Below are 24,400 nucleotides of genomic sequence, written 5' to 3'. Positions count from 1 at the left end.
TGTTCATACGAATAAGTTGTATTCGCGAATAAGCCAGCCAACCACGAATATAAGCCTTCGCGAATAGGCCAGGGCCCAACCGCGAATAGCTGCCCAATGCGTGGGATACTATTATAGGATATTGTAGATAGAAGGATATTATTATAGGATATTGTAGATAGAATTGCAACGTCAACCTTCCACTATTAAAATGGGCCCTACTATTGCTCCGATCAATCCGTTCCCTCATGACGTTCGCACTGCTTTTCTATGACTCCGTAAAATACCGTCAATTATAACGTAAACCACTGATACTTCTTGTTGTTAGCCAATCGAGTATTGACACATATGGAGGTTGGGCCCCGCGCCTCCGGATGCTTTTGGGATACGCCATTTTTTGCTTTTTCGCTTTTTCGCTTTTCGCCACTTGCAAAAGCAGCTCCCCTTGGTGTTGGTCGAGCATGCGTGAGGTGGGCAGTGCAAGTAACGTAAGTCGTGGCGTAACGCGGGGGATGGCGCAACGCGGTGGAAATTTGAAGAGAACACAACAAATCTGTAAATTTAACTACAATCAACGATAATACATGATCCACCATCACTCTTAGATTGTTCCCCTGCTTCTTCCTCAATATACTCGTCAATTTCAATGTCTGAGGAGGCGTTCTTATCCTTTGTTTTGCGCTTTTTCTTACTTGGGTTATGTGTCGCCTTTTCCGCCTCCATCACCGCATCACACAACTCTTGCGTAGAAACATGAAAGTGACCCTTCAGAATAACCCTTTTCCCCTTCGTACGTACCGTACGTTGCTTTATAACTGATCGCAGGTTGTTGGCATCGAGTTGGTGGACAATGCTGCGTGCTCGAAGTTGCTCTGACGCAACTGTGAGTTTTTGGATGTACGTCCGCACTGGTGTTGACAGCACCCCACCACTATTAATCGTAGTTGTAAGAAGCGCATTTGCAGAGCGTAAGGTCATCCCATCTGGGGGGGAGCTGTTGATAAAGACTCGGTCAAAAATATCATACTGATGTGGTGTTTTTGGTCGGTCAGCCTCGACTGATGGTTCAGCATTGAGCAGCATACGCAATGCTCGCTGGGGATTAAAAGGAAACAAGCCAGCGCCACGGTATGCTGACTCAATGTTCTGATGGTTGCATACATCAAGCCGTGCCTGGATGTATGCCTCCATCCATTCATACTTCTGTATGCGCGCAAGTTGCGCTTGGTTGAGTGGGGACAGCGCTGCTGTCAGACGCTTTTTTAGCGGGCCGAATATCGCAACATCCAGTGGTTGTAGTGAGTGCGATGTATGAGGGGGAAGTATCAGTAATACAATATGGTTCTGCATGCAATGCGCAATGAAACTCCCGCTAATGTGTGAGTCGTGGCCATCACATATAAGAAGCCGGTGCTGACCATCTGCTTTTGTACGTGTTGTTGGCTCGAAGATGCGTTTTAACCACTCCAACCCATGAAGGTTGCTTGTCCAGCCTTTTGTATTCGCAGAGAAGAACCACTGGTCGATGACTGCGGGCGGAATCCATGATTGGAGAACGTTATTGCCCTTAAAGATCCCGAGGGGTGGGAGGATGGTTCCATCTGCGCAGATGCATTCGACCATCGAAACCCATTCCTGACGGCCAGGATGCGCTTGATGCTTCGTACAAAGCGTTGAATCAAGTATAATTCGAGTAGATTCCATTGTCCCAATCGAAAATCCGGATTCATCCATGTTATATGTGTTCTCTTGCGTGATTCCAAACTCTTGAACCACCTTGGTGTATGCGTTAAACCATGCCGTAAGCACTGGTTTTGTTGCACCGTCCGTGCGTACAGTTTCGATCCGTCGCCCAATAGCGACCTGTAGATGGGGATGTCGTTGTATGAATCGTGGTACCCAGTCGCGACCGAGGGAAAATCGTGGTTGGGGTAGAAGTAAGTTTGGCGTCGCGTCGTCAAAATTGAGTGACCGGTGCGACCGGAGTTCTTCAGCTATTTCCTTCAACAACCGATGCCCTGGAGAATAGCCGCTGATTGTTAGGTTTTTAATCCACTTTAGAAGTATCTGTTCTTGTGCGCCTGATAAATTCTGCTGTTTCTGGTGGGCTTGGGAGCGTGTCAAACCTCCATTGACGCGTCGCGTCACTGAACTCTTCGGCAGCCCCAGCACTTTCTCAGCGTGATATGCACTCTTATACTTCTTAGATTGGACGTCTAATACTGCCTGGGCTATTAAAGTTTCACGCTCAGCAACACCCAGGCTTTTACAGCGAACCATTGTTGAGTTATTCACAGTTATCAGAAGTCGGCGGGGTGAATTCCCCGCGTTACGCCATCCCCCGCGTTACGCCACGACTTACGTTAGGGTTCTTTCTGCCCCTCCTCGATAGTTGCAGCCAAGCCAAAAAGGGATCCGTATCTACACAGGGGTTGATTGATTGATTGATGTCACGAAGAGACCACCACGTGACCGAGCAGTGGTCCCTCATTTCGCTTCACTCGAGCTTATGAGCTCACTTAGGAAAGCTCTTCTCTATAAAGAGGAGCTTTCCCACATTACGTAGAGACCAGAGTATTCAATTCATTACAGATTCACATGATCGCGAGCACAGTTATATGTGACAATTGATTTAATCCTACGCTATGCGGGACCACAGGTCCCATGAGCTCCAGTCTCCCGTGCAGGTTCTGTGTGTTCGCTATTAGGCCGCACTTGGCTTGTGTATGGAGTGGTTCGCTCCCTTCTACTCTACTCTACTACCTCCTCCTCATCCACTTCCTGCCTCCTGCCTCACTCTCCCCCTCGCTTTCTAGTTCTGATGCTGGTTCCACCCGCACGTTGTGGTCGAGTCTCCTCGTTGCTAGAGCAAACCTAATGACTGCTCTCACCAACTCCATCTTGGGTTTCCAGGTCTCCGCCGGGCCATCTGGATTTTGTCCATTGGTCATGGCATACGACGCTCGACCTCCCAGCATATGTGATATGTTGCCGTAGTTTCTTCCTAGTTTATCCGCCAGCTGTTGCCTCTGCATGGAATACGTTGGGCAGTGGAGTAGGAAGTGACGGATGTCTTCCTTCTCATGTCCGCACTTGCATGCTGCACTGTCTGTTACCCCAATCTTGTAGAGGAAGGCATTGAGTCTCATGTGCCCTGTTCGGAGTTGCGAAAGTATTAGTGCTTCCTTCCTGTTGAGGGTATCATATAGGGTTTTGACATGTTTCCCTGGGATTGCGCTGTCTATAGCGCGGAGGCTCTGACCCGTTTTCCATTCGGACGTGGCTCGTGTTGTGTCTTGGATGAGGGCCTTTAGCTTCATTCTGCTGTGCTCCCTCGAGCTCCTCTGTGTCCACGTGGTCGGTGTGATTTCACCTGTGCTAGCTGTGGCCATTTTTGCCAGTCGGTCCACCTCTACGTGTCTGGGTATCTGTGCTTCTTTAGGGATCCATTTGATGGATATCTGCCGTTGTCCTTTTGATGTGTTCCGAATGATGTTGTGGATATCTGTGGTTATGCTTGCCCCATCTGATGGCGTGGGGGTTCTAATCACCTGGATCGCTCTCTGACTGTCAGAGTAGATGACAGCTCCCATCATAGCTGGTGCAGTTACTGGAATAACCATGAACATTGTCATACTGACATTCGTTGCACTCAGTTTGCTATCAAACTCAAGAGCAAACTTGGAAATCTCCTCCTCAAACCTACAAGTCACTATACATATTTTGGCTTATCACACCAACAACAAGAGCAATACTACTCAACGATTGCTACAACCATCTATGATTCATTACACATCATCGCTCCTTAGTTACTGGGCCGATATTATCACATAGCATATCTCTACAACCCTCTATGATTCATTACATGACATCACTCATACTACCACATGACATATTTCTACCAACTAGAGGCCTAGGAGCATGAATGATAGCTCTAAAAGCTCCTACGAACCTCTATGATTCATTACATGTCATCGCTCTTTAGTTACCCACAAGATTGGTTAAGTTATGACATAATTTGTCTATGACATAATTTGTCTATGACATAATTTGTCTATAGGGGTACTCTGACCTTGGACCTTCTTTTACTTCCTATAGGCTACGAACCTAAGAGATGGTTCTATGGGATTCTCTTACGTCGACTACAGTTACCAAGCCTGGTAAGTCATGGAAAGTCTTGGAAAACGAGAGAACTACACTCCTTTAGCATAAATAGGATTGCCCTTTCCTTAAGAAAGGGCAAGCAGACAATACAGTAAATCGACTATCACATACTTCCACGTCTTTTCCAAGCTTCCAAGCATTCATCTTGTTACTCCTTGTTTCTGAAAAGTCAGTGAGGTGTTAACCTCTGACTTACCCCTGAGTTCCCAGACTCAACATTTGTTGCAACTTGTCTGAACCACTTCACTACATCACACACCTGATTGCTGCATTGTGGAATAGTCTAAGCTACAACCCTTTGGCTCTGTTTCCTAAGACAGTGTGTTGTCTTAGTAAATTCATCCCTTCCTTGGGTGGCTAGATTCTCACATCTGGTGCACCCACCATTACAAATGGCAATATCGTGACTTACGAACACCTACGCGAAATTCTTCCAACTCTTGTAACCAAGACCGACCTCGAAGAACTTCGTCTTACAACCAAGGCTGACCTCAAGGCCGGCTTGGAAGAACTTCGTCTTGCAAGTAAGACCGACCTTGAAGGACTTCGTCTAGAAATTCGTGCGTCACAAAACTACAGAGCATTTAGATTCTTCGATGAGGTTCAATCTCTTCCTATCATGCGAGATCAGGATGGAGTAAGGCGGATTCAGTACTTTTCAACCTCATTACGACAGGTAAAACACTATTGGAATCTACACAACCTAGAGCATGGTATGTCCTTTCATTGCATCCATATTATAGAGTTTCTGTTCATAGTGCTGGTTGTCAATCTTCTAGGCTAACTTGATCATCTCCCTAAGGTTATCTGGTTTGTCGGACCTCGAGATTTCATCCTTTACATGGTCCTTTAGACCTGTGTAGAATTGGTCATAGATAGCCTCTTCTCCCTACTTAGTAAGTGTTGTATGCTGTTGACTTAGCGGTGTATGCAACTGCTAACCCTCTCTGCCTAAGAGACTAGAGTGCCCTGACTGCATTCTGTCATTCATTAGTGTCTCCAAAGTTTGCTTTAAGTTGTCTAATGAATCTAGCCTAGGATACGAAAATTGTTACGATATCAAGTGCGCCTTGCAGCTCGAGTAGGGGTTCAGGGGTGTGGGGAGCTTTCCGGGGTTGGAGCGAAGTTTTCAGTTGTGGAGTGAATTCTCAGAACTGGTCTCCCTAAAGAGAATTCACTCCACAACAACATAGCTGTATACAGATCGAGCCACTGCTGGAGTGCTCCTCTTCTCTTTCCTTCCTTCTCTAGATTGAGTTTAATTCATAATACCCAACTGGCACCCTATGCCTGGTGAACCATGACAAAAATCTCCTTCGTTTCTTAGCTGGCTTAGGTGTTGCATTTTCCTGCTGACGTTTAATGGGACATGTAGTTAGCAAGGTAATTAGAGATCCATTCTAAGGCTGGTCCTCGTAGGAGGGCCATGGCCTATAGGATCTGTTCCACTTCTTAGGTGAAGTGTTTGGCGTTAAACGCCATTTATAGCTCTGTCTAGATGAGCAAACTCTTAAGCTTCTTGCTATCCCTATGAAAGGTATCAGGGAATGCAATCTTAAGCTTGTCTATAGGGTGATCCTATGTGGCTTCAATGGTAGGTTTAGTGGCTACCTTCCCTTTTGTTTTAACATTTGATCTAGTATCGTCTCTAGCTATGTTGCTTTGTGTGTAAGCTGGTACCTCGTAGAAGTGGTGCTTAAAGTGTAACACTAACTTCTAAACAATAGAAGACATAGAGGTTTCTTACATAAGGTTGAGTTAATAGAGGAGGCAGGGGATTAAACACAAAGGCTTTCTAAGTAACACGTTATAGTATTGTAAAGAATACTATATTGAGTTGAGCATGAAGCTCCTATCTAAGGGAATTATCTACTTATATAGTAGTGTCATGCCAAAGGGATATTAGGGATAACATAGATAACAAATGTCAATCATATCCTCTGCTATCCATTACGTAGGGTTGTGGCTTGATTGGCCTTGGTGGCGGCGGCGACGACGTCGGCGGGGATGAGGGGGGTGGCCTCTTCGGCGGCCAGGAGGGCCGAAAACTCTTCCCCAAGGAACCAGGGCAGCTTTCACCAAAGTTAGCAACGGCCAACCAAACCAAACACTGAACCCCACAAGAAAACCTACCGGGATGCAAGGCGAGTGCTGCGATGTGCAGTACCCACACTTTGAACTGGCCGGGGACCGGGGCCCCAGAGGGGGTGGGAACCGGCATCTTCAAATTTGGAATCTGTGATTCCGTCAGCCCAGCACAAGTTATCAACACCGCGCAAACGCGCTCTCATCACCTACTCGTTCTTGTGGATTGGAGTTATACTATCCAATCTATCAGTATCATAAACAAACAGACGGGGGGGGGGCCACTTACTGGTCTCGGGTGGGAGGGTCGCTGGCGTTGTTGTTGTAAGGTAAAAACAAGAGGAAGTGGGCGAAGCGGAATACTCAAATGTTGGCTTACAACAATAAACTCTGAATCGGGCTAGCGCAGCCACTTCTTCTTTCACGTTTACGAAAATTCTACTCAAACGTGTAGCGGACACCTTCCGGTACGGTTTCGGACCTCAAGAACGAACGTGAGATTGAACAAAAGCGAGCCCCAGTTTCACATGCCAAATGGACCCTAACACGATACCACCTCGGGATGACTACTGTGGCAAACAAAGCACCTTCCCGACGCGCATGACAAACGAAGTTGTTCCGGACGCAATTACCAGCCAACATTATGATAACAAAGAACGCTCCGTTCACGGAGACTATTCAGAGACGTTGCGGACATGATACTAGCTGCGTGCCTTGCGGACATGATACTAGCTGCGTGCCTTGCGGACAAAGCACTCTCTCAGGAGGGGGGTAGTGTAAGGATGCCTTCTCGTCTCTCATTCTAGGGAGTAGACTCTGGGTAGCTGCGGGGTCATGTGTGATCATTTGGGTGGGCTAACCGAGTCGTAACCAAGTCGGATGGGTTTCGGGTACTTGAGACAATCGACTCACGGGGTTCCCCCATCATCTTTTTTGTATCCTTTGTAGTAGACCTATAGGATAGCATCCGTTTAGCCTCCGACTTGCACTCCCATATGCTATTACTTTGAGCTGGGTGCCCTGTGTCCTTACACTCTCTGTGCATCTCAACAGCTTGATTTAAGTATGAAAGATATAGCTTTAACAGCAAAAGATTGGCAAACGATGAAGGCGTTATTAGATTTTTTCTATATCTTTATACGCCCAACAGAGAAGCTACAAGGCTCTTCTTATCCTACTTTAAATTATGCTGTTATACAGTTTGCGATACTGGTTTAGCTTTAGGCATATATGAACAGCCTTCTTGTATACAAGCATATTGCATCTTATTAGGAGGGCCTCTTAAGATAGTACAAGAATATAGATTCTTGTAAAAAGAGCAGAATGAGTGACTGGTAGCTGTAGTGTTGCAGTACTGCTTTGTGGTAATGATAGCGAAGACGATGAGAATACGCCATCATTACTGTTATCTTTATAAATAACATGATTGTTAAGATCCTTAGGGATGTTAGACAACTCGGAATCACTCATAATGACGATAATTTTAATGATTAGATGTATTAAATGTCAATCTAAAAAGCTATATATTAAGGACGACAGTAAGTCCTCACTGCTAGATGCATGGACATCTTAGACATCTTGGCAAGTATTCGGATCATTCGAATACTTGCTAAAGCATATTCAAATCATCAAGAAATAGCCCAAATCAGATCATGAATCGAATTTGATTCGGGGTGAATCATGCCGAATCACGATTCGCTACACACTGATTAATACCTACTCTCTATTCCCTAGCTGTATAGTCTTCGGACGGCTCTTTGCTTCTAAGCAAGCTTAACCTTTACAGTAGCAATAACTCCCATTACGAAACCTGCTTCATTAAAGTTGTAGATATCCTGCTCTAAGATTCTGTATTTTACAACTGTGTTTCGTACAAGGGAGAACCACCCTTGAATTATCTTTAGATCTTTACATTTTGCTCGTTTATAATCGTATCTAACTAAACTTTGCTTTGATTTCTATATGACGTTTAATGAAGGTAGTAGTCTAGTTTATCCTAATATGGCCCTTGCCTCTTTCAGAGAGTAGAAGGTCTGCCATTTCTTGTACAGCTTGTGGCTAGGGTGGAAATCCACGTGAATCTAGGTCGAGGATATACTAAACAAGAGCTAACTCTTCGTACAGAGTCAACTTGTGTAAGTTAGGGGTAGAGTCACGTTAGGAAGTCATTCCATTCATTCTGTTGCTAAGGGTCGTCCGTGGTACATCGTACGACAATGCAACAGCTCGGACACTTTTAAATTGATGTTGCTTTAGTGCCTGAATAGCTACAAGTAATCTATCCTCTTGATTAGAGGATTGGGCTTGTGTTGGTTGTGGCATTGTCGACTGTAGTCTAGTCGACGCGTTTTGGTGTTTTGGTGTTTTGGTGGCCAACTCGTACGTGAAATACGTTAAGTTAACGTACATGTATAGCGAAAGCGCCAAACAAGCGAAAGCGCCAAAATGATGCAGTGATCAAACCCCCCAACTAAATGTTAAATTCCTCAACAACAAAACATGCCCCATAAAAACGATGAAAGCCAATTAGTGCTAGCTATCCAGGCTATGCAAAGCGACCCAAAGTTACGCCTTCGAGTTGCTGCTAGGATCTATTCTGTGGACCACCGCAAGCTAGGTCGTCGTCTAGAAGGTGTACCTTCACGACGCGATATCCAAGCCAACTCACGGAAATTAACTAACCTAGAGGAGTCCGTCCTTGTTCAGTATATACTCGACCTAGCTGCCAAAGGGTTTCCTCCTCAGCTGTCTGTTGTTGAAGATATGGCAAGTCGACTACTTGCAACACGCGACGCGTCACGCGTTGGGTCGCGTTGGGCTTCAAACTTTGTTAAGCGGCGTGTAGAGCTCCAGACACGCTTTCAGCGCAAATACGACTACCAGAGGGCTAAGTGCGAAGATCCAGAAGTTATTAATGGCTGGTTTGAGCTTGTGCGTAACACAATTGCGAAATATGGTATCGATGAAGCAGATATCTACAACTTTGATGAGACTGGGTTTATGATGGGCGTTATCTCAACTGCTATGGTTGTAACAAGCTCAGACGGGCGGGCAAAAGCAAAGAAGGTACAGCCTGGTAATCGGGAATGGGTTACAGTAATCCAAGGCGTTAGTTCTCAAGGTTGGGCAGTACCACCATTTATCATTGTTGCAGGCAAAAACCACCTTACATCTTGGTATGAGAATAGTGGATTTTCAAGCGATTGGGTGATTTCTGTTACTGAAAATGGCTGGACTACAAACGAGAGAGGCATGGATTGGATTCAGCACTTTGAGAAGCATACAAAGGCCCGGAGTGTTGGTGGTTATCGCTTGTTAGTCCTTGATGGTCATGAGAGCCACCACTCAGATGAGTTTGAGGAGTACTGCAAGGAACACAACATTATTACGCTTTGTATGCCTGCTCACTCTTCTCATCTACTCCAGCCACTTGATGTTGGCTGTTTCGGCCCGTTAAAGCAGGCCTATGGTCGGCAAATTGAAGATATGATGCAGGCTCATATTTCTCATATTACAAAGGATGACTTCTTTCCTGCCTTCCACACTGCATTTAACACTACAATGACGGAAAGTAACATTCGAGGCGGGTTCCGAGGGGCAGGGCTTCTTCCATTTGACCCTGAGAGAGTGATATCTACACTTGATCTTAAGTTAAGGACACCAACGCCTCCAAGCTCCCGCCCAGGTACTGCTCAACCTTGGGTTTCTCAGACACCAAACAACCCAATTGAAGCTATGTCACAGTCTACATTTATTAAAACTCGGATTTCACGCCATCAAAATAGCTCTCCAACCTCAATCTATGCAGCTGTTGACCAGTTTACAAAGGGTGCATCGCAAATAATGCATCAATTAGCACTGCTAAAGGGAGAGAACCAAAACCTACGACAGGCAAATGAAGTACTAAGCAAGCGCCGGAGAGCTAGGAAAACACGACTACAGCAAGGAGGATCACTTAGTCAACAAGGGGCGCAAGAGCTACAGGATGAGAGGGATGTTGTGCAGCAGGTAGAGCAGGAAATAAGGGCAAGCCGTGGTCGGAAGCCAAGGGAAGAAACCCGTGCCCGTCGCTGTGGCAAGTGTGGTGAGACTGGGCACAATGCGCGCACGTGTCAGATTGTAATAGACACCTCTGAGGAAGAGGACTCCGAGTAGTTTCAATTGATTTCTAATGTTGTGGTAGATTTATCGCAATGTTTGTCGTGAGGGTAGATAATTTTGGCGCTTTCGCTTGTTTGGCGCTTTCGCTATACATGTACGTGCGCGCATTGTGCCCAGTCTCACCACACTTGCCACAGCGACGGGCACGGGTTTCTTCCCTTGGCTTCCGACCACGGCTTGCCCTTATTTCCTGCTCTACCTGCTGCACAACATCCCTCTCATCCTGTAGCTCTTGCGCCCCTTGTTGACTAAGTGATCCTCCTTGCTGTAGTCGTGTTTTCCTAGCTCTCCGGCGCTTGCTTAGTACTTCATTTGCCTGTCGTAGGTTTTGGTTCACCGTTCATGCTCCTGTCGCTAGTTTCTGTCACCGTTGCTGCTTCTTGTTGTTATGACACCCCAGTCTTCGTCTTCTTGACCATTCCCAACTTCTGTTTGAAATCCGTTTCGAGAATCTATGTTAAGATTCTTCCGTTCGCACTTCTAAGCTTCGCCTTGTGGGATCCAGTCTGATGCGCTCCGATGTAACTTCGTTGCCGTCACCGCTTGTATAAGTACGTCCGGATCATCTATGAATCTGGGACGGGGATTTCTAGCGCTCGGGTGTGAGGTTGACTGTCAGTTCTTGCGGGGGTGATGGAATATTTATCCTTGGCACCATCCATGGTAATGTTAGTACAGTTAGACTTTTTGGAGGGCATATGTGGATATCTTTGTCCTCTTTGCCTCGACTTTGATATCCTCCCCCCCCCTGATCGCAGAGATTGAGAAATGGGAAGCGCGATTCCAGACGGACGGAGGCAATGGGTTATTACGCGAGAAAACGAGAAAAAAGACGTTGAAGGAAGGCATACAGGCCTGCGTAACAGGGAGGAAATACAAGAAATGCAGGGAAAGTTGCGTGCTCTCCAGAAAGGAAGGAGTACGTCCCTGCTTCTCTGAGCGGTGGACAGAATTTCGGTGACAGGAATTCAAGATCGGCGAGGACCAATAATCGGTGAGAATCAATAATTGGTGACAAGAATGCATGATAGGTGAGAACCCAGTCGGAGCACTTTCACTCGGAAGATCCTTGCCACCTTCGTCGATTCCGGTCGGCCATCCTTTTTATGGGTGGAATGTTGCTCTAAAAGATCCCATCGATTCCACGATGGCGATCAAGCTGTTCTTCAAGGTTGAATGACCCAGCGCGGTATCACCAGTAGTGGTCCCTCCAAGAAAATGGCACGCTGTTGTGATACTACTGGGAAAGGTGAAGACGAACACAAAAATAATTAATAAATCGGGTATTATGCCATGCTATGTCGCGGTACTAATACTCTACAATCCACCTACCCCTTCACCGCCTTCCCCCCCTTCGCCCCCTCCCCCGGCCCAACATGCACCCCATGCCACGCACAGCTCAAATTCCCCCTCTGATTCCAAATCCCCCTATAATCCTCCGGCTGGGTATTATAACTCTCATCCGTGGCCTTAACCAGCACCTCCCCCCCCCATCCCCCTCATCCGGGATCTCAAACCGCCACCGTTTCCACCACCAGCTCTTACTCCCTTTCCCCTCATCGCCCATCAGCTCCGCCTGCGCCCACGTCTTGCCGGCATCAATCGACACATCTACGCGCACGATCTCGCGGCCGCCACCGCTATACGCGTAGCCCTCTACGTTGACCTTTCCCCCGGCCTCGGGGCGCTGGATCCGTGTAATGGCGCTGGTGACGGGCATCTCCTGGATACTGGGCGCCTTGCTCCAGTCGGGCTTGGCGACGTTGGGGCCGAAACACTTGTAATCCCGGCGCTGCCACTGCGTCGTGCTCTCCTCGTCGCTGACGGTGATTTTCTTGAGCCACTTGACGCTCCGGGCCGCAACGTTGCCGGGCACGATGACGCGGAGGGGGAAGCCATGGTCGGCGGGTAGGGGGGCCCCGTTCATCCCGAAGGCCAGGAGAACATCGCCTTGGGAGTCGAGAACCTTGCTGAGCGGGATACTGGCGCCGTACGCTTCGGCGCCTTCGAATTGTGCGTGTTTGGCGTCGGGGCCGGGGGATGCGAGGTCCAACCCGGCGTCAGCGAGGACGTCGCGGAGTTTGACGCCGGTCCATTCCGCGCAGGAGATGGCGCCGGCTTCCCATTGGAGACCGTTGGTGCCTTTGTCGGGGACGGCGCGGGTCATGTCTGCGCGGCGGTTACCGGAGCATTGGAGGGTTGCGGTCACGGTGTGGGTGCGGAAGCGGGATTTGAGGTCTTGCAGAGTGTAGGTCTTTTCGTCGCCGGAGGGGAGCGTGATGGTTAGGCTGTGCTCATTGGCCTCGACAGGGGGAACCCACATGTGGTTCCGGACGTAGAAGAGGGGGGTGGGGGTGAGGAAAGGGGAGAGGCCTTCGGAGGGTGTTTCGGCGTTGCGCGGACGCGTGGTGAGTGTTAGGAGACGTGGATCACGTTCCGGGTCGGCGATGAAGGGATTAGGGACTGTTGCGGCCGGGAGCTTGCCATCAACGAGGTCGTGCGGTGAGATTTCCCCGACCTTGTACTCCTCTAGGATCTCGTAAACGTCTTTGCGCTTGTGGATCGAGAAGATGTCCCAGTACGGATCTAGACTGCCCCCGCACGCGCGCAGGATCACCTCGCCGCCAGGGTGTGCCGGGATCCAGTCTGTGATGTCGTAGACGGAGGTGCCGCGCGTGACCCAGGGCCGGGCCGAGGCACCATCATGGCTGCGGATTTCATCAAGGCGGTAATATTGTACCCCTTCTTTCAGCTCGGGTTGGGTTTCCGGCTCGGAATGGGGTTGTGGATTAGCGGTGGTCTCATGGGATGGTGGTGGTTCGGGGGCGTTCTTCTCGTGGGATGGAAATGCGAGTTGTGAGCCGAGCAGGATGGTTAGAACACCTCCGCCGGTGAGAGCAAGCATCTGGCTATTCCGTTTGGGAGGTGGCCGTAAGTGTTCCTTGCCCGGAAATGGGTGTGCATGCTTCGCGCTCGTCTGGATGGTGCGTTGGATGGGTGTTGCAGCTAGCTCACCGGTACATAGTTTGGATACGGGCCGCCAGAATTGGCGAAAGAGCTTCCTTGTCGCCATGTTCCGACCGCTATGTACGTTGTGTATGTGAAGCCGTATTGGCGTGGTTGAAGAGTGATATGGTCGTCGTTTGTCTGCCCAATATGTTTGTTGTGTTGTTCAGCGGTCACAAGGACGACGTGGGCGCAGTTCCGCCATCAGGGAGCTATCACGTAACAGCTGAGGAGAAACGGATTGTCGCTGGGACAAGCAAGAGATTGTGCCTGTAACCTTCACGGCTTCCTCGTCTGTCCTTAGTCAAGCGGGGCGAAGCGTGACAAGACTAAGAAATTGGCAGGTGTGGAATTTTGTCATTGGTCAGCGATGGGTGGATCGGTGGACGGCGGATTTGTTCCGACGGTCTCCGTATCCGCTTCGCTTTTTGAGTCGTACGGTGGTCGGGAGGGCTCTGTTGTGTCGTTTTGAGTCGTTTTTGATGAGGAAGGAGGGGAAACTGAAGGGCGCAAACTGCAGGTGCATGTCAGTCTATCAGTGTTTGTGTGTGTATGCTTTCTCCAATATCCTGAAGATATGCCGATATGTGCGGATTTGTATCTGTATCTGCAGGACATTGGATGAGCAGATGTAGGATATACATTACCGCAGTATCTGGTGAGACTGAGACTGAGAGACTGGGAGACTGGGAGACTGGGAGACTGGGAGACGAAGGTGAGGATCCAGACGAGTATCAAACCAAAGATATAGGAAATAGAAACCGCAAATAAAACCCGGCTCCCTCTCTACGCCACCCAAGTGATAATATATGAGAAAAACGGTACTTTCCTCTCCCCATTCCCCTTCTCTTCCCCGTCAATCACTCACTGTCGCTGCGACCGCCCGATCAAAGGCCACAAGACCTCACCACCACCACAACGCGTCTCAAACCACTGCACGCGAACATGACGGAATGATATCAAGGAATGATATCAAGGAATGAAGAATCGCGAGTGGGAGAATTGAGATATATATCAATTCGCATTGGTTATGAGAACTGGGAGCTTGTCAGAGGAGTGTGGGCGCTGTGATTGGCTGGGAGGACAGGGGATCGATTGCGACATGGAGGAGGGTTGTGATTGGTGGTGTGGTTTGGGAAATGGGGACGAGGCTGAGGGAGTTGCGAGGCTGCGGTTGTGAGGATGAAGATGAGGAGGATGGGGATGGGGATGAGGATGGGGATGAGGATGGGGATGAGGATGGGGATGAGGATGGGGATGAGGATGGGGATGAGGATGGGGATGAGGATGGGGATGAGGATGGGGATGAGGATGGGGATGAGGATGGGGATTCCAGCCATGGCACCCTCAGGTCCCGACCTTTTCAGAAATATCCAGCCATAGCGAATATAGCAAAACTGCTCCTCCCGATCCATACGCCCAGCAAAATCGAGATAGATACATTGATTCACCAAATCATCCCTTCATTAATTCATCCCCCCAATTCCTTCAATCCAGAGTATCCCAATCTGCCTCCAAATCCGAAATCATCTTCGCCCTCGCAACCTCCTCATTCTTATCCACCACCTCCACCTTCACCTTCACCCCCTCCCCCCCACCCCCCTTCTCAGCCCTCTTCTTCCTCCTAACCATCTTCTCCTCAACAGCCCCAATCAACATCCTCATCCTCCACGAGCTCTCCAGCATCTGCTGCCTAAACATCTCATCCTCCTCCCCCTTCACCCCTGTCCTCACCTTCGCATCCCTCACACGTTTCGCACGCGCCGCAATGCCCGCTTCTGCCGCCTTGACAAAGGCGCGCGTGGGACTCTCATCGCGGTGCGCATCGAAGTACATACGCTGCAAAATCTCAACCGCCCAACTAAGTCGGGCGTTATCCTCGAGCGAGCTGGTGTTAGCTGCGAAGGGGAGGAAGCACATCGCAAGCGTGTCTTGCGTAGGCGCATCATCAGGGCCGGGGTTCGCGGGCGCGGCGTGGTCGATGAGCCAGCTTGCGATTGTTTGGGTGAGGGTGGAGAGGGAGGAGAGGGGAAGGGTGTCAAGCGGTGAGGCGCGGAGGAGGGAGGTGTAGATGGGGTAGGGGAGGTGGGTGATGTGGGAGGCGAGGAGGTCGGAGAGGGAGGAGGGGGAGAGGGAGGTTGATAGGGTTTGGTGGGAGATGTGGAGGAGCTGGTGGGGGTGTTAGTTGAGGGTGTCGATGGGTGGTGGAGGGGGGACGGGGGCTTACGAGAGTTATGAGGCGGATGCGGAGGTCTCGCACTCCTGGGCCGGTGCGACTGAGCCAGTCTTTGGAAGGGTCCTCGACGTCGCGGTATATCGACGGTGCCTTGTACATTTCCATGTCGTCGTCTTTGGGTACCTTCGTCTCCTCCCTCCAAACCAGAGGGAACTCATTCATAGCCCTCTCCGAACCATCCGCAAAAATCGCCTTCGCAGCCCTCTTCCACACCTGCCTCGACTCACCACCCTCATTAAGCAGCAGGAACCTTCCCAGAATCGACTCCTCCGGCCTCCCCCCTTCCCCCTCTTCCCCCGCATCGCGCAGGGCAATCCTCTCCTCCAAATCCCTCTCCATAACCAATATCATAAACTCTAACCACAGCTGCCAATACTCCCACCTCCTGCGGTGCCAAACAGCACAGTTAACCGCCCACCCTACTACATGCCAGAAATCCTTTGCTTGGGTCCAAATACTGTCCCGCGCTATGGGGTGGTCAATAACATCGTCGTCGAATGCGACGGCCTCGCTCCCCTCAAGCGCCACCCTCGCCTTCCTCTTTGTGCCTCTCTCCCAGCGTTGGATTTCAGCCGACCGACCTTCTTCGAAGCGGAAGGCTTGACCCACCCTAGAGTCCTTGACGCTGACTAGCGCGGGGAGGAGTTGCAGGTATCCCAAGGCATTTAAGGCGGCCTGGTGGTCATCACGCGACTTTGTGTAGGTGGTGTGGCGCGGGTGGATGGAGAGGGTGGAGATGAGATCTAGGTATGAGGGGGGTGGGATGACGGAGTTGGGGCGGCTGCCGGGGGGTGCGGTGGTTCTCTTGCCGGAGATGACGAGGTGTTGGAGGAGGTCGAGGGCGTCGTTTGCTGGGGGGTGTTAGTGGGCTGGCTTTGGTGGGGAGGGAGGGGACGCACCGAGGTTCTCTTCGAAGTAGATCTTGATGTTTTCGAGGAGGGCGAAGGAGACGGGGAGGACGAGTCGGTTTTCAGAGGGTCGAGGCATTATTGATGTGGCGGGGTGTTTGTCTTGTTGGAGGTGGTGGGGGAAGTGGTGTTGAATGAGGACAATGAGTTTGGAGAGTCCCCGAAGCTTCACCGACCCTTCAACCTTGATCACCGGTGTTACACAATATCTCTCAGAGCCGCCATTATCGTCCTTCAGTTGCGATCGTATTTGTGGCCCCAATCCAACGCGAGTCCAGCAAACCAAACGCGTCTAGGAAACCCGAAAACACGTGATCCCAAACTAAGTACATAAAGCGGATTAAGCGTCCATCCGCCACAATTGACCAGCCTATATGGTCTCCTTCCGCTAAACGCGGTGGGATGGTGTAATGGTAGCACGTGACGTTGTGGTATAACATCTGTTGTAACATACAAGCCCGTTTCAATCTGGGTTCGATTCCCAGTCCCGCCAGGAGATTGAAGATAAATGATGGTTCGAATCCATCACAGCTGCATTTCTTTTTTGCGAGTTTTTTCTTTTTATGAATGTTCAATTAAGGTTTGTTTGTTTACACTATTTTTTTTACGAGTGTTGAATTGAGCAAAGGTTTTCTTTTTACCCCACTACCCCGCCAAGAAAAGGCCAGGTTCGCGTACTCGTACCAGTATATACGCACAAAAGGGCCTTGAAAACACCGCATACATATTTCTACGCGGATTTCACTCCCATAAGAATAGTTAGGTTGAGTGGAATGACACAAAGTCAATAAGCTCATTAAATCCTATCTCTATCCCGCCACCTCTGCCCCAACATCCGCCCCCTCCGCCCCCGCCCCCGTCCCCGTCCCCGCAACCGTATTATTACTCGCCGGCCCCCCATTATACGTTCCATTCCCCTTCCCTCCCCCCTCGCCCCCGACAACCCCTGCACCACCTCCTACAACCACAAACTCCGCCACCGTCGCGCCCTTCTGATCCTCATCCCCATTCGCCCAACACCCCTCAATCTCCAACTTCACCCAGTTCCCGGACCACGCGTCAGCAGGCACCGAAATCAGCGTCTCGTTGCCAATATACGGTTTCACGACCGCGGCAGCCGCTACGGCAGCATCGAAGGGATCATTCGGTTTGATGGAGTTAAGCGGGATCCTGATGACCTTCCCGCTGAGCTGGCGCTGGCCGTTGCAGTCAGATGCTGTCTCATTACCGAACGACACTACCGCGCGGCGAGGCGGGCGCGAGCCCCAGTTGAAGTAGAGCTGGTTGACCTTCTCATATGAGCCGCTGGACATATCAATGAGAATGCTTGCCGAGCCATTTGCAGTAGGCTGCCACGCCGTGGCGATAGCGCCGTCGATGGCGGCTTGCGGAAATTGGCCGGGAGCGTAGGCATCGGTGGAGGAGACTTTCTGGCATTGGAGGAGGTTGCCTGTGTAGGTGATGTTGTCGAAGTAGAGGCGGTTGGGGACGTAGATGGTTTGGTCGACGTCGATGTTGTAGATGGCCTGGTTGTCACCAGGGGTGCCGACGTCGATGGGCATGCTGGTTCCGGCGTATTTGTCTGTGAGGGTGGGGACGCCTTCGGTTGAGAAGCGGGTGATGGTGGTGTGTGTGCGGTTCATGGAGATGCGGAAACCGGCGCCGGCGAAATAGATGTCTCGCAGTTTCAGGTGCGGGATCTGAGGGGGTAGGGATGGGTTGATGAATAAGTGTTGCTGATCGGTGCGGAGACCAAGGAAGCCGAAGGGGGCGATCTGGTTGGCGCCGCCGTGGCCGGTCAAGAATGGGAAGGCTGGGTTTTGGTGGCCGTTCCTCTTGACGTTGTCATCGTTTTGCTCAGAGAACTGGTAGAATGGCGCACGGAGATATGGAAGGAAGCCATTGAGTGTGAAGGTATATGCAGCACAACCGGATGGGGAGATGGCGTTCGCTACTATGGCAGAAATGGAGTAGGTCATAGCCGGCCCATTTGGAGACTGTCGGTTGGAATACTGCACAATGTTAGCGATGCATAGGGGATAGGATACTGAGGACTAACATAATCCAGATCCAACAGCTTATCAGCCTCGGTATAATTGTTTTGGTCATAGTCCAATGGGTAGGCGAGCAAGATAACATCAGCCTGCTTGACATTGACATTATTGTCCATGGTCTGGTACTCCAGAGTTATATCAGAAGGTGAGGTTGGGAACTCGATATTCTCCGACATTTGTTGCCAGGTCTCGTTGATGGCCTCGCCATTGTTTCGACGAAGACCGTTTGCGACGAGGAGAAGGTCAGCAGCAGAGGCAATAGTAAATGCTCCATTGTCGATATGGTTCTGTTTTTGTTAGTTCTTTGCTTTTGAAGAGGTTAGCAACAACTTACAGCGTACTCATCTGGATCAGTCATGTTATGAATCCAGTAGGTCTTGGTTGTCTCATTGTATTCCAAGAGCTCCCCTGTCATGTGCGCAAGGCTCTCAACAATCTGCCTTGGGCCATTATCGAACCACGTCTTATTTTGCGTGATATTGTACAGTTGCACCAAGTTGAATGCAATGTCATGATTCAGATGGTACTCATAGTCGACACAAGGTCCCGTGCCAGTGCAGTTGCCGAATCGCCCCGAAGTCCACGAATACAGGGCACTTTCGTTCGAGTAGTTATTGAATGCTGCATTAGCCTTCGCTTGGTCGAACAGCTTAGCTCGATAATTGCTAATCTGCTTGCTGTAGCTGGGGAAGTGCAAGTTGAGTCCAGGAGCCATCCAGTAATCGGCATCCCAGAAAATCATACCAGCATAAGATTCCGAGGCCAGTCCGCCCACTGAAATACTGTTGTCGTTGAGGCCAGATCCATCGGGCTGCAGACTCTGGAGTAGGTAAAAGCTATTTGCAACAGTGGCGATTTGGAGGATTTCAATGTTTGCATCAGGTGGAAGTTGGCCGGTTGTGGGATCCGTGAAGTTGTCAATGGCAGCCTCTGTCATGAGCTCTCCCCATGCAGCGACATGGTCGGAGACCGCCGCATTCCATCCCGCAGCGCTTCCATCTTTCGATGCCTTTCGCGCCACAGCCTCGGCGTCTTCAAATTTGTCGGTTGACGCAACGCCAACATACTTGTGGAAGGTTGCTGTCTGTCCTGACTTCAATGCAATGTTGAAGGTCTGCCCAATGGTTGTCTCGTTTGTGCTGACGATCGGTGCTGAAGCCTCTACTCTGGAAGACTTGTCTGTATATGTGTCGTCAAACTCGGCAGTAGAAACCAAGTATGCTGTAACATTGGGGAGATTATCGGGATGAACCGCAGTGAGGATGGTTGTAGAATGGTCGTCCATTTTTTTCTCAGCCAAGTAAGACCGGACAGCACTCCTGCCATCCAACACGTCTGTCACCTTGCCATTGACATCGCCTGAAGGAGTAATTTGCGCCTCAACCGCAATAAGATTCGGCGCTACCCTGCTGAAGATGGCCTTGAAGCTGACTTGGAACGTCGTCGAAACGCCAGCAGGACTCCATTTATAAGTCCATGTGGCTACTCCGGTCTTGAAGGTCAAACTGGATTCGAAGTTGGAGATCTCACTTGGATCTGCGGTGCTATCCAACGTGGCATCTCCGAAGGTGAAAATAATTCCAGTTGCGTGCGGAATGCCAGCAATGAACGACTCATATCCGTACTGCTCCAGCCATGGATAGTTTGTGCCGCTGCCATTCTGCTGGACGTCGTAGAAGCCGCTAATAGTAGAGAAAGACAGTCGGCGAGAAAACAAAGGCCACAGATTTGCCGGCTCATCGCCGTAGGGGTTTGTCTGGTTCACATCATACTCGAAGAACGGGCCTGCTGCCGCCAATGAAGCACCGGCGTATCTAAACAATGGTCAGTTCAGTCTCAAAATGCTCGTCGTCGCGACAGATTCAACACTGAGTAACATACCCGTTTGAGAGAGAGATTCGCGACTGGTACTGTGCTGGCACGTAATCGACGGTGGTAATAGACCAATCGGTCTGGTTCCACACAGCTGATACATTAGTATTTGTGATTGAGAAATCTTTTTGCTCCACCTCCACAGCTCTAGCAGGTGAGAGCTGGCAGCCCAACACTGTGAGAGTAGCAACCAGAAATCGAAACATCTTGGATATGTATTTCTACTTTTTTTTTCTGGGGTTGACTCTAGATAATCAATTGGGTCTGGGGCGGTCGTCGCCAACGTCTACTGGGTCGGTCTCTCTTCTTGACTTCTTTGTAGCACAGAACCCTGCACAGCATAAAGCATCCCCTTGAGAATCGCCGGGGGAGACCCACCGCGCATCAGGTAGCGGTTTGTTTACTGAACCCTGGAATCCAACAAGTGCGAGCCCTGTCCGGCCGAACCCTCCAAGATGACGCAGCGGTCTGCCCACATCGCGATATAGTGATCGCCGTAAGCAGCGATGGTCGCCGGTGGATCTACTGAGTACCCCGCGCCGACGCCTCCGCCACGGTCGGTCCTTTGACAACTTTGACAACTATTACCCTTTCCCCGCATCATGATAGCCTTGGTCTGGATGGGGGACTAGATCCAACCGCGGCAGCGCCCAGGGATTCCGCTTTTCCATTGCCGGATTGGATGAGATGTGCAGGGCGCGGCATCGTCAGATGCGGGCTGGAGTCATGGGAGAAGGGCCGCTATGTGTCGTCATGCAGTTCCAACCCATGCCGTCGCTGTGCCTTCGGCGCTGTGGCTACAGTACATTAGCCTTCGGGGACTTCCCCGCCATACTACATGCAGCTTACTTGCAGCAGGGACTCTCAAGAGGGGAAGGCAGGAGAGAGACATTTCACGCGCACGCGGCGATTGTCGGGGTTGATACGAGTATGAGATGTCTCAAGAGGGACTATTTGTCAGGTGAAACATATATCATTTGTACGTAAAAAAGTTATATCGAACGCGGAGTCGCTGTTGATAATTTGTTTACCTTGCGTTCCTTGGCTCTTGGACGAACCCATCAAATGCCGAAGATGAGTGACGTCGATGTCAACAACCCTGCTCAGCGGAAGCTTAGATCCTCTTGGATTTTAGCACCCAGCCTCGTCTGCCTCAGCGGGGCAAAATAAACAAAAAGATTATTATCTGATAATGGGATTGAACCATCTGTCAGAAAATCTCCTGGCGGGACTGGGAATCGAACCCAGATTGAAACGGGATTGCATGTTATATCAGAAGACTGTTATACCACAACGTCACGTGCTACCATTACACCATCCCACCGCGTTTTGGCGGACGAGATTAATTGGTCGACGGCCACTTATTGGGGTTTATGTAGGTTAGTTATGAGAGTTCCCCAGTAGAAATAGCAACTTATTGTAACTGCACATGCAATGCACAGCAATTAACCAATTGATACAAGTTGAATTCGTGGTGGTATTACATACAGTAGGCTACGTATAGGATAATCTTACACTTTAAAAGAGGTCCTTCACTGGCTTCTTCTCAGCTTCTGGTCGTGCAGGCGGTGCAGGTACAGTCTGCGTCTTCTTGCTCACAAAGGCGGTGCACAACACACCAGTAGCCACGCTCACATTCATGCTGTCCACAAGCCCCCTCTGTCCACTCCCCTCAATGGACAACTCCACATCAGCCTTGCTCCTCAAGTTCCACCTCAAGCCCGCACCCTCGCTACCTAGCATGAGGATACACGGCGCCTCCTGAAGCGGGTTGCACAGCTCATCTGTCGTCATGGCTAACGGCGCATTCGCGGAGTGATTCGTGGACGGCGCAACAGCGGCGTAGATCTTCCACCCCGCAGCCTTCGAGTCAGCCACAAAGCCAGCGGGCGTATCAACCGTAAACAGCCTCATGTTTTCGCACGCCCCAGCCGAGGCCTTGAGCACCACTGGTGAGAAGCCTGCGGAGTTGCGGCTCGAGATCGCAATGGCTGCCACACCGAGGAAAGCAGCTGTACGGATGATACCGCCTAGGTTGCCTGGGTCGAGAATGGAGTCGAGAAGAAGGACGAAGGGTTTGCGCCCGTCACCCGATTTTGCTAGAGAGCCAACGTGCACGAAGTCGGAGGTCCCATTCACGTTTGCCTCCTCGCGAGACTGGTGGCCCAGCACGAGTTTGAAGCCCTGCTTCTCATCTGTGACTGAAAGCTCGCCAAGGCTCAGGACTGGGAGTTTGGGCAGCGGCGAAGCCTCGAGGATGTAGCCGTTGTGTGGTCTTCCAGCGGACATCTTGTCCATCCTGCGCAGCCAGTCGTCGGTCACGTACTCGACCGGGACGTCTTGTTTCCTCGCGAGTTTGGCTAGGGTTCGGTCTTGTTCCTCGTTCTCGCGGTTCGCGCCGCGGTAGATGTAGAACTTATAGAGGGTGCGACGGGGATTGGCGCGCGAGTTGAGTGCGGCTTCGACGACAGATGTCCCGTAGAGAAATTCGGAAGCTGGGGTTGTGTATGGGATGGTCACGGGCATGCGCTTGTCCATGATGGATAGGGTGGGCTTGGTTTTCTGGGGGACTGCTTCAGCCCCTGTGGAGGAGTCGGAATCTTGTGACCTGGCTGCTAGAGTAGGTCTTCGGCGTTCGGCTTCGAACCCCTTCTTCGCCGAGAAGGAGAAGTCTTTATCTTGTGATGGCCTAGTCGCCGGAGCAAAGCCTCCGCGATCGATTCTGAAGGGTTTCCTCAAAGGGAAGCTCTGATCGTCTGAATTAGACCGGAAACCCGAGCGCGCTGGCGATGATTCCTGCGCAGAGTTTGGCTTCCATTGCTCTCGGCCCCAGCTTCCCCTGGGCTCCTGTGTATCCCGCCTGTCCCTCATCCTTCCCTCATTGAAATCATCCCGTTTCCGCGGGAAGTCCCTGTCCACCTTCTTAGAAAAGCCACGCCAGTCTTGTTTGGCTTCGGGTGCAGCTGGCGCATCGAGCCCCTTCTTTTCCCTGCCAACAGCGCTTCGCTTCCCAAAGCTCGAATTAGGGTCGTAGAATCGAGCCGCTCGTGAGCGTCGCACGGGTATCCTGTCATCTTTGACCTCACGTTTCCCAGCTCGTATGCGTACGTCCCGTCCAGTGCGAGGCTTCTCCGCTTTGCCGCCACCGGGTTGGCTGTCTCCTTTCCAGTCGTCACGAGAAAACCCACGGCTTCCCCCAGCAGATTCTGACGTCCTCCTCACGCCTCCGTCATTTCTCGACTCACGGCCGCCATCGGAGGCTTCATACTGGCCTCTCTCTCTTCCCCTAAAGCCTACTCCTTTCGACTTGCGAAGACCCTTGCCGATGGCAGAGTTCAACGACGCGGACCGGGAACTAAGGAGAGACGGGTATAGTAGCGGTAGAATGAGCGACTTGGCTGCTATGCGCTGGCAACCCCTGGAAAGAGTAGCGCTGCTCATTTCATTAATCGTTGGTGTTGGTTGTCACAGCGCAGTGGGTGATATTTTTTCCCCAGAAACATTTCTGATGTACCTACCTTCTTAGCGGCGATTGGCCGAAGTGCAGGGTCATCCGTGCCATGACGGCGGAATATCAAAGTCTCACTTTGCACTGCATCTAAGTGGAAACTTAATTGTATTTGTATAAAAGAAATAGGAAAATAGTTTATGTAGAAAATCCCATTGGTACTTTGAACCCTTACCAGTGACCTTTCCGGTCCTGAAAGCGGATTTACAGAAGGAGACATCTCTATGCGATTGATCGCGTCTCAATCAGCTAAGATAAAGAAGCGCGTCTACGTTATCGGAGTCACAAAGGTGCAGCTCAGATAATTAACAACAACACCAGGGACCTGCTCATGTGGGAGTATCTTGCGCTTCCAGTTCATAAAGATTTGCTGGGAATAAACACGTATGATGCCCCATACCATTAGCTTTTCCCACGGCCTAGCTGA

At 50.5% G+C, this 24,400-nt stretch overlaps 7 protein-coding genes and 2 non-coding genes across 9 annotated transcripts; 2 read left to right on the top strand and 7 right to left on the bottom strand.

Annotated features, from left to right (window-relative positions):
• Window positions 1-6,086: 6,086 nt before the first annotated feature.
• VC83_08476 (uncharacterized protein) lies at window positions 6,087-6,364 on the bottom strand (the record flags this gene model as incomplete). Its single annotated transcript, XM_024472025.1, has 2 exons — window positions 6,087-6,215; window positions 6,311-6,364. 2 exons carry the CDS (start codon window positions 6,362-6,364, stop codon window positions 6,087-6,089), a joined length of 183 nt encoding a protein of 60 aa, XP_024320467.1.
• Window positions 6,365-10,625: 4,261 nt separating this feature from the next.
• On the bottom strand, window positions 10,626-11,673 carry VC83_08475 (uncharacterized protein). Its single transcript, XM_024472024.1, has one exon. It carries the CDS (start codon window positions 11,413-11,415, stop codon window positions 11,068-11,070), a length of 348 nt encoding a protein of 115 aa, XP_024320466.1. The 5' UTR covers window positions 11,416-11,673; the 3' UTR covers window positions 10,626-11,067.
• Window positions 11,674-11,788: 115 nt separating this feature from the next.
• Window positions 11,789-14,118, bottom strand: VC83_08474 (uncharacterized protein; the record flags this gene model as incomplete). The annotated part of the gene is made up of 1 exon (XM_024472023.1): window positions 11,789-14,118. Exon 1 carries the CDS (start codon window positions 13,460-13,462, stop codon window positions 11,789-11,791), a length of 1,674 nt encoding a protein of 557 aa, XP_024320465.1. The 5' UTR covers window positions 13,463-14,118.
• Window positions 14,068-14,832, top strand: VC83_08473 (uncharacterized protein; the record flags this gene model as incomplete). Its single annotated transcript, XM_024472022.1, has 2 exons — window positions 14,068-14,746; window positions 14,829-14,832. The coding sequence occupies exons 1-2, from the start codon at window positions 14,535-14,537 to the stop codon at window positions 14,830-14,832; spliced, it is 216 nt and encodes a 71-aa protein (XP_024320471.1). The 5' UTR covers window positions 14,068-14,534.
• Window positions 14,833-14,883: 51 nt separating this feature from the next.
• On the bottom strand, window positions 14,884-16,847 carry VC83_08472 (uncharacterized protein; the record flags this gene model as incomplete). The annotated part of the gene is made up of 3 exons (XM_024472021.1): window positions 16,531-16,847; window positions 15,623-16,482; window positions 14,884-15,564 (listed from the first exon to the last, which is right to left on the bottom strand). Exons 1-3 carry the CDS (start codon window positions 16,616-16,618, stop codon window positions 14,884-14,886), a joined length of 1,629 nt encoding a protein of 542 aa, XP_024320470.1. The 5' UTR covers window positions 16,619-16,847.
• An 88-nt stretch (window positions 16,848-16,935) lies between these two features.
• Window positions 16,936-17,033, top strand: VC83_08471 (the record flags this gene model as incomplete). Its single annotated transcript has 1 exon — window positions 16,936-17,033. It is a non-coding gene; the product is annotated as a tRNA-His (tRNA).
• Window positions 17,034-17,348: 315 nt separating this feature from the next.
• VC83_08470 (uncharacterized protein) lies at window positions 17,349-21,029 on the bottom strand (the record flags this gene model as incomplete). Its single annotated transcript, XM_024472020.1, has 4 exons — window positions 20,475-21,029; window positions 18,928-20,407; window positions 18,599-18,880; window positions 17,349-18,551 (listed from the first exon to the last, which is right to left on the bottom strand). Exons 1-4 carry the CDS (start codon window positions 20,669-20,671, stop codon window positions 17,349-17,351), a joined length of 3,162 nt encoding a protein of 1,053 aa, XP_024320469.1. The 5' UTR covers window positions 20,672-21,029.
• A 659-nt stretch (window positions 21,030-21,688) lies between these two features.
• On the bottom strand, window positions 21,689-21,790 carry VC83_08469 (the record flags this gene model as incomplete). Its single annotated transcript has 1 exon — window positions 21,689-21,790. It is a non-coding gene; the product is annotated as a tRNA-His (tRNA).
• Window positions 21,791-21,928: 138 nt separating this feature from the next.
• VC83_08468 (uncharacterized protein) lies at window positions 21,929-23,932 on the bottom strand. Its single transcript, XM_024472019.1, has one exon. It carries the CDS (start codon window positions 23,904-23,906, stop codon window positions 21,984-21,986), a length of 1,923 nt encoding a protein of 640 aa, XP_024320491.1. The 5' UTR covers window positions 23,907-23,932; the 3' UTR covers window positions 21,929-21,983.
• Between the last annotated feature and the right edge of the window lie 468 nt (window positions 23,933-24,400).

This window comes from Pseudogymnoascus destructans (assembly GCF_001641265.1).
Source record: "Pseudogymnoascus destructans isolate 20631-21 unplaced genomic scaffold scaffold_26, whole genome shotgun sequence".
NCBI lineage: Eukaryota > Fungi > Ascomycota > Leotiomycetes > Thelebolales > Thelebolaceae > Pseudogymnoascus > Pseudogymnoascus destructans.
Note: the sequence above shows the minus strand (reverse complement) of the source record. Positions and strands in the feature narration are given on the sequence as shown.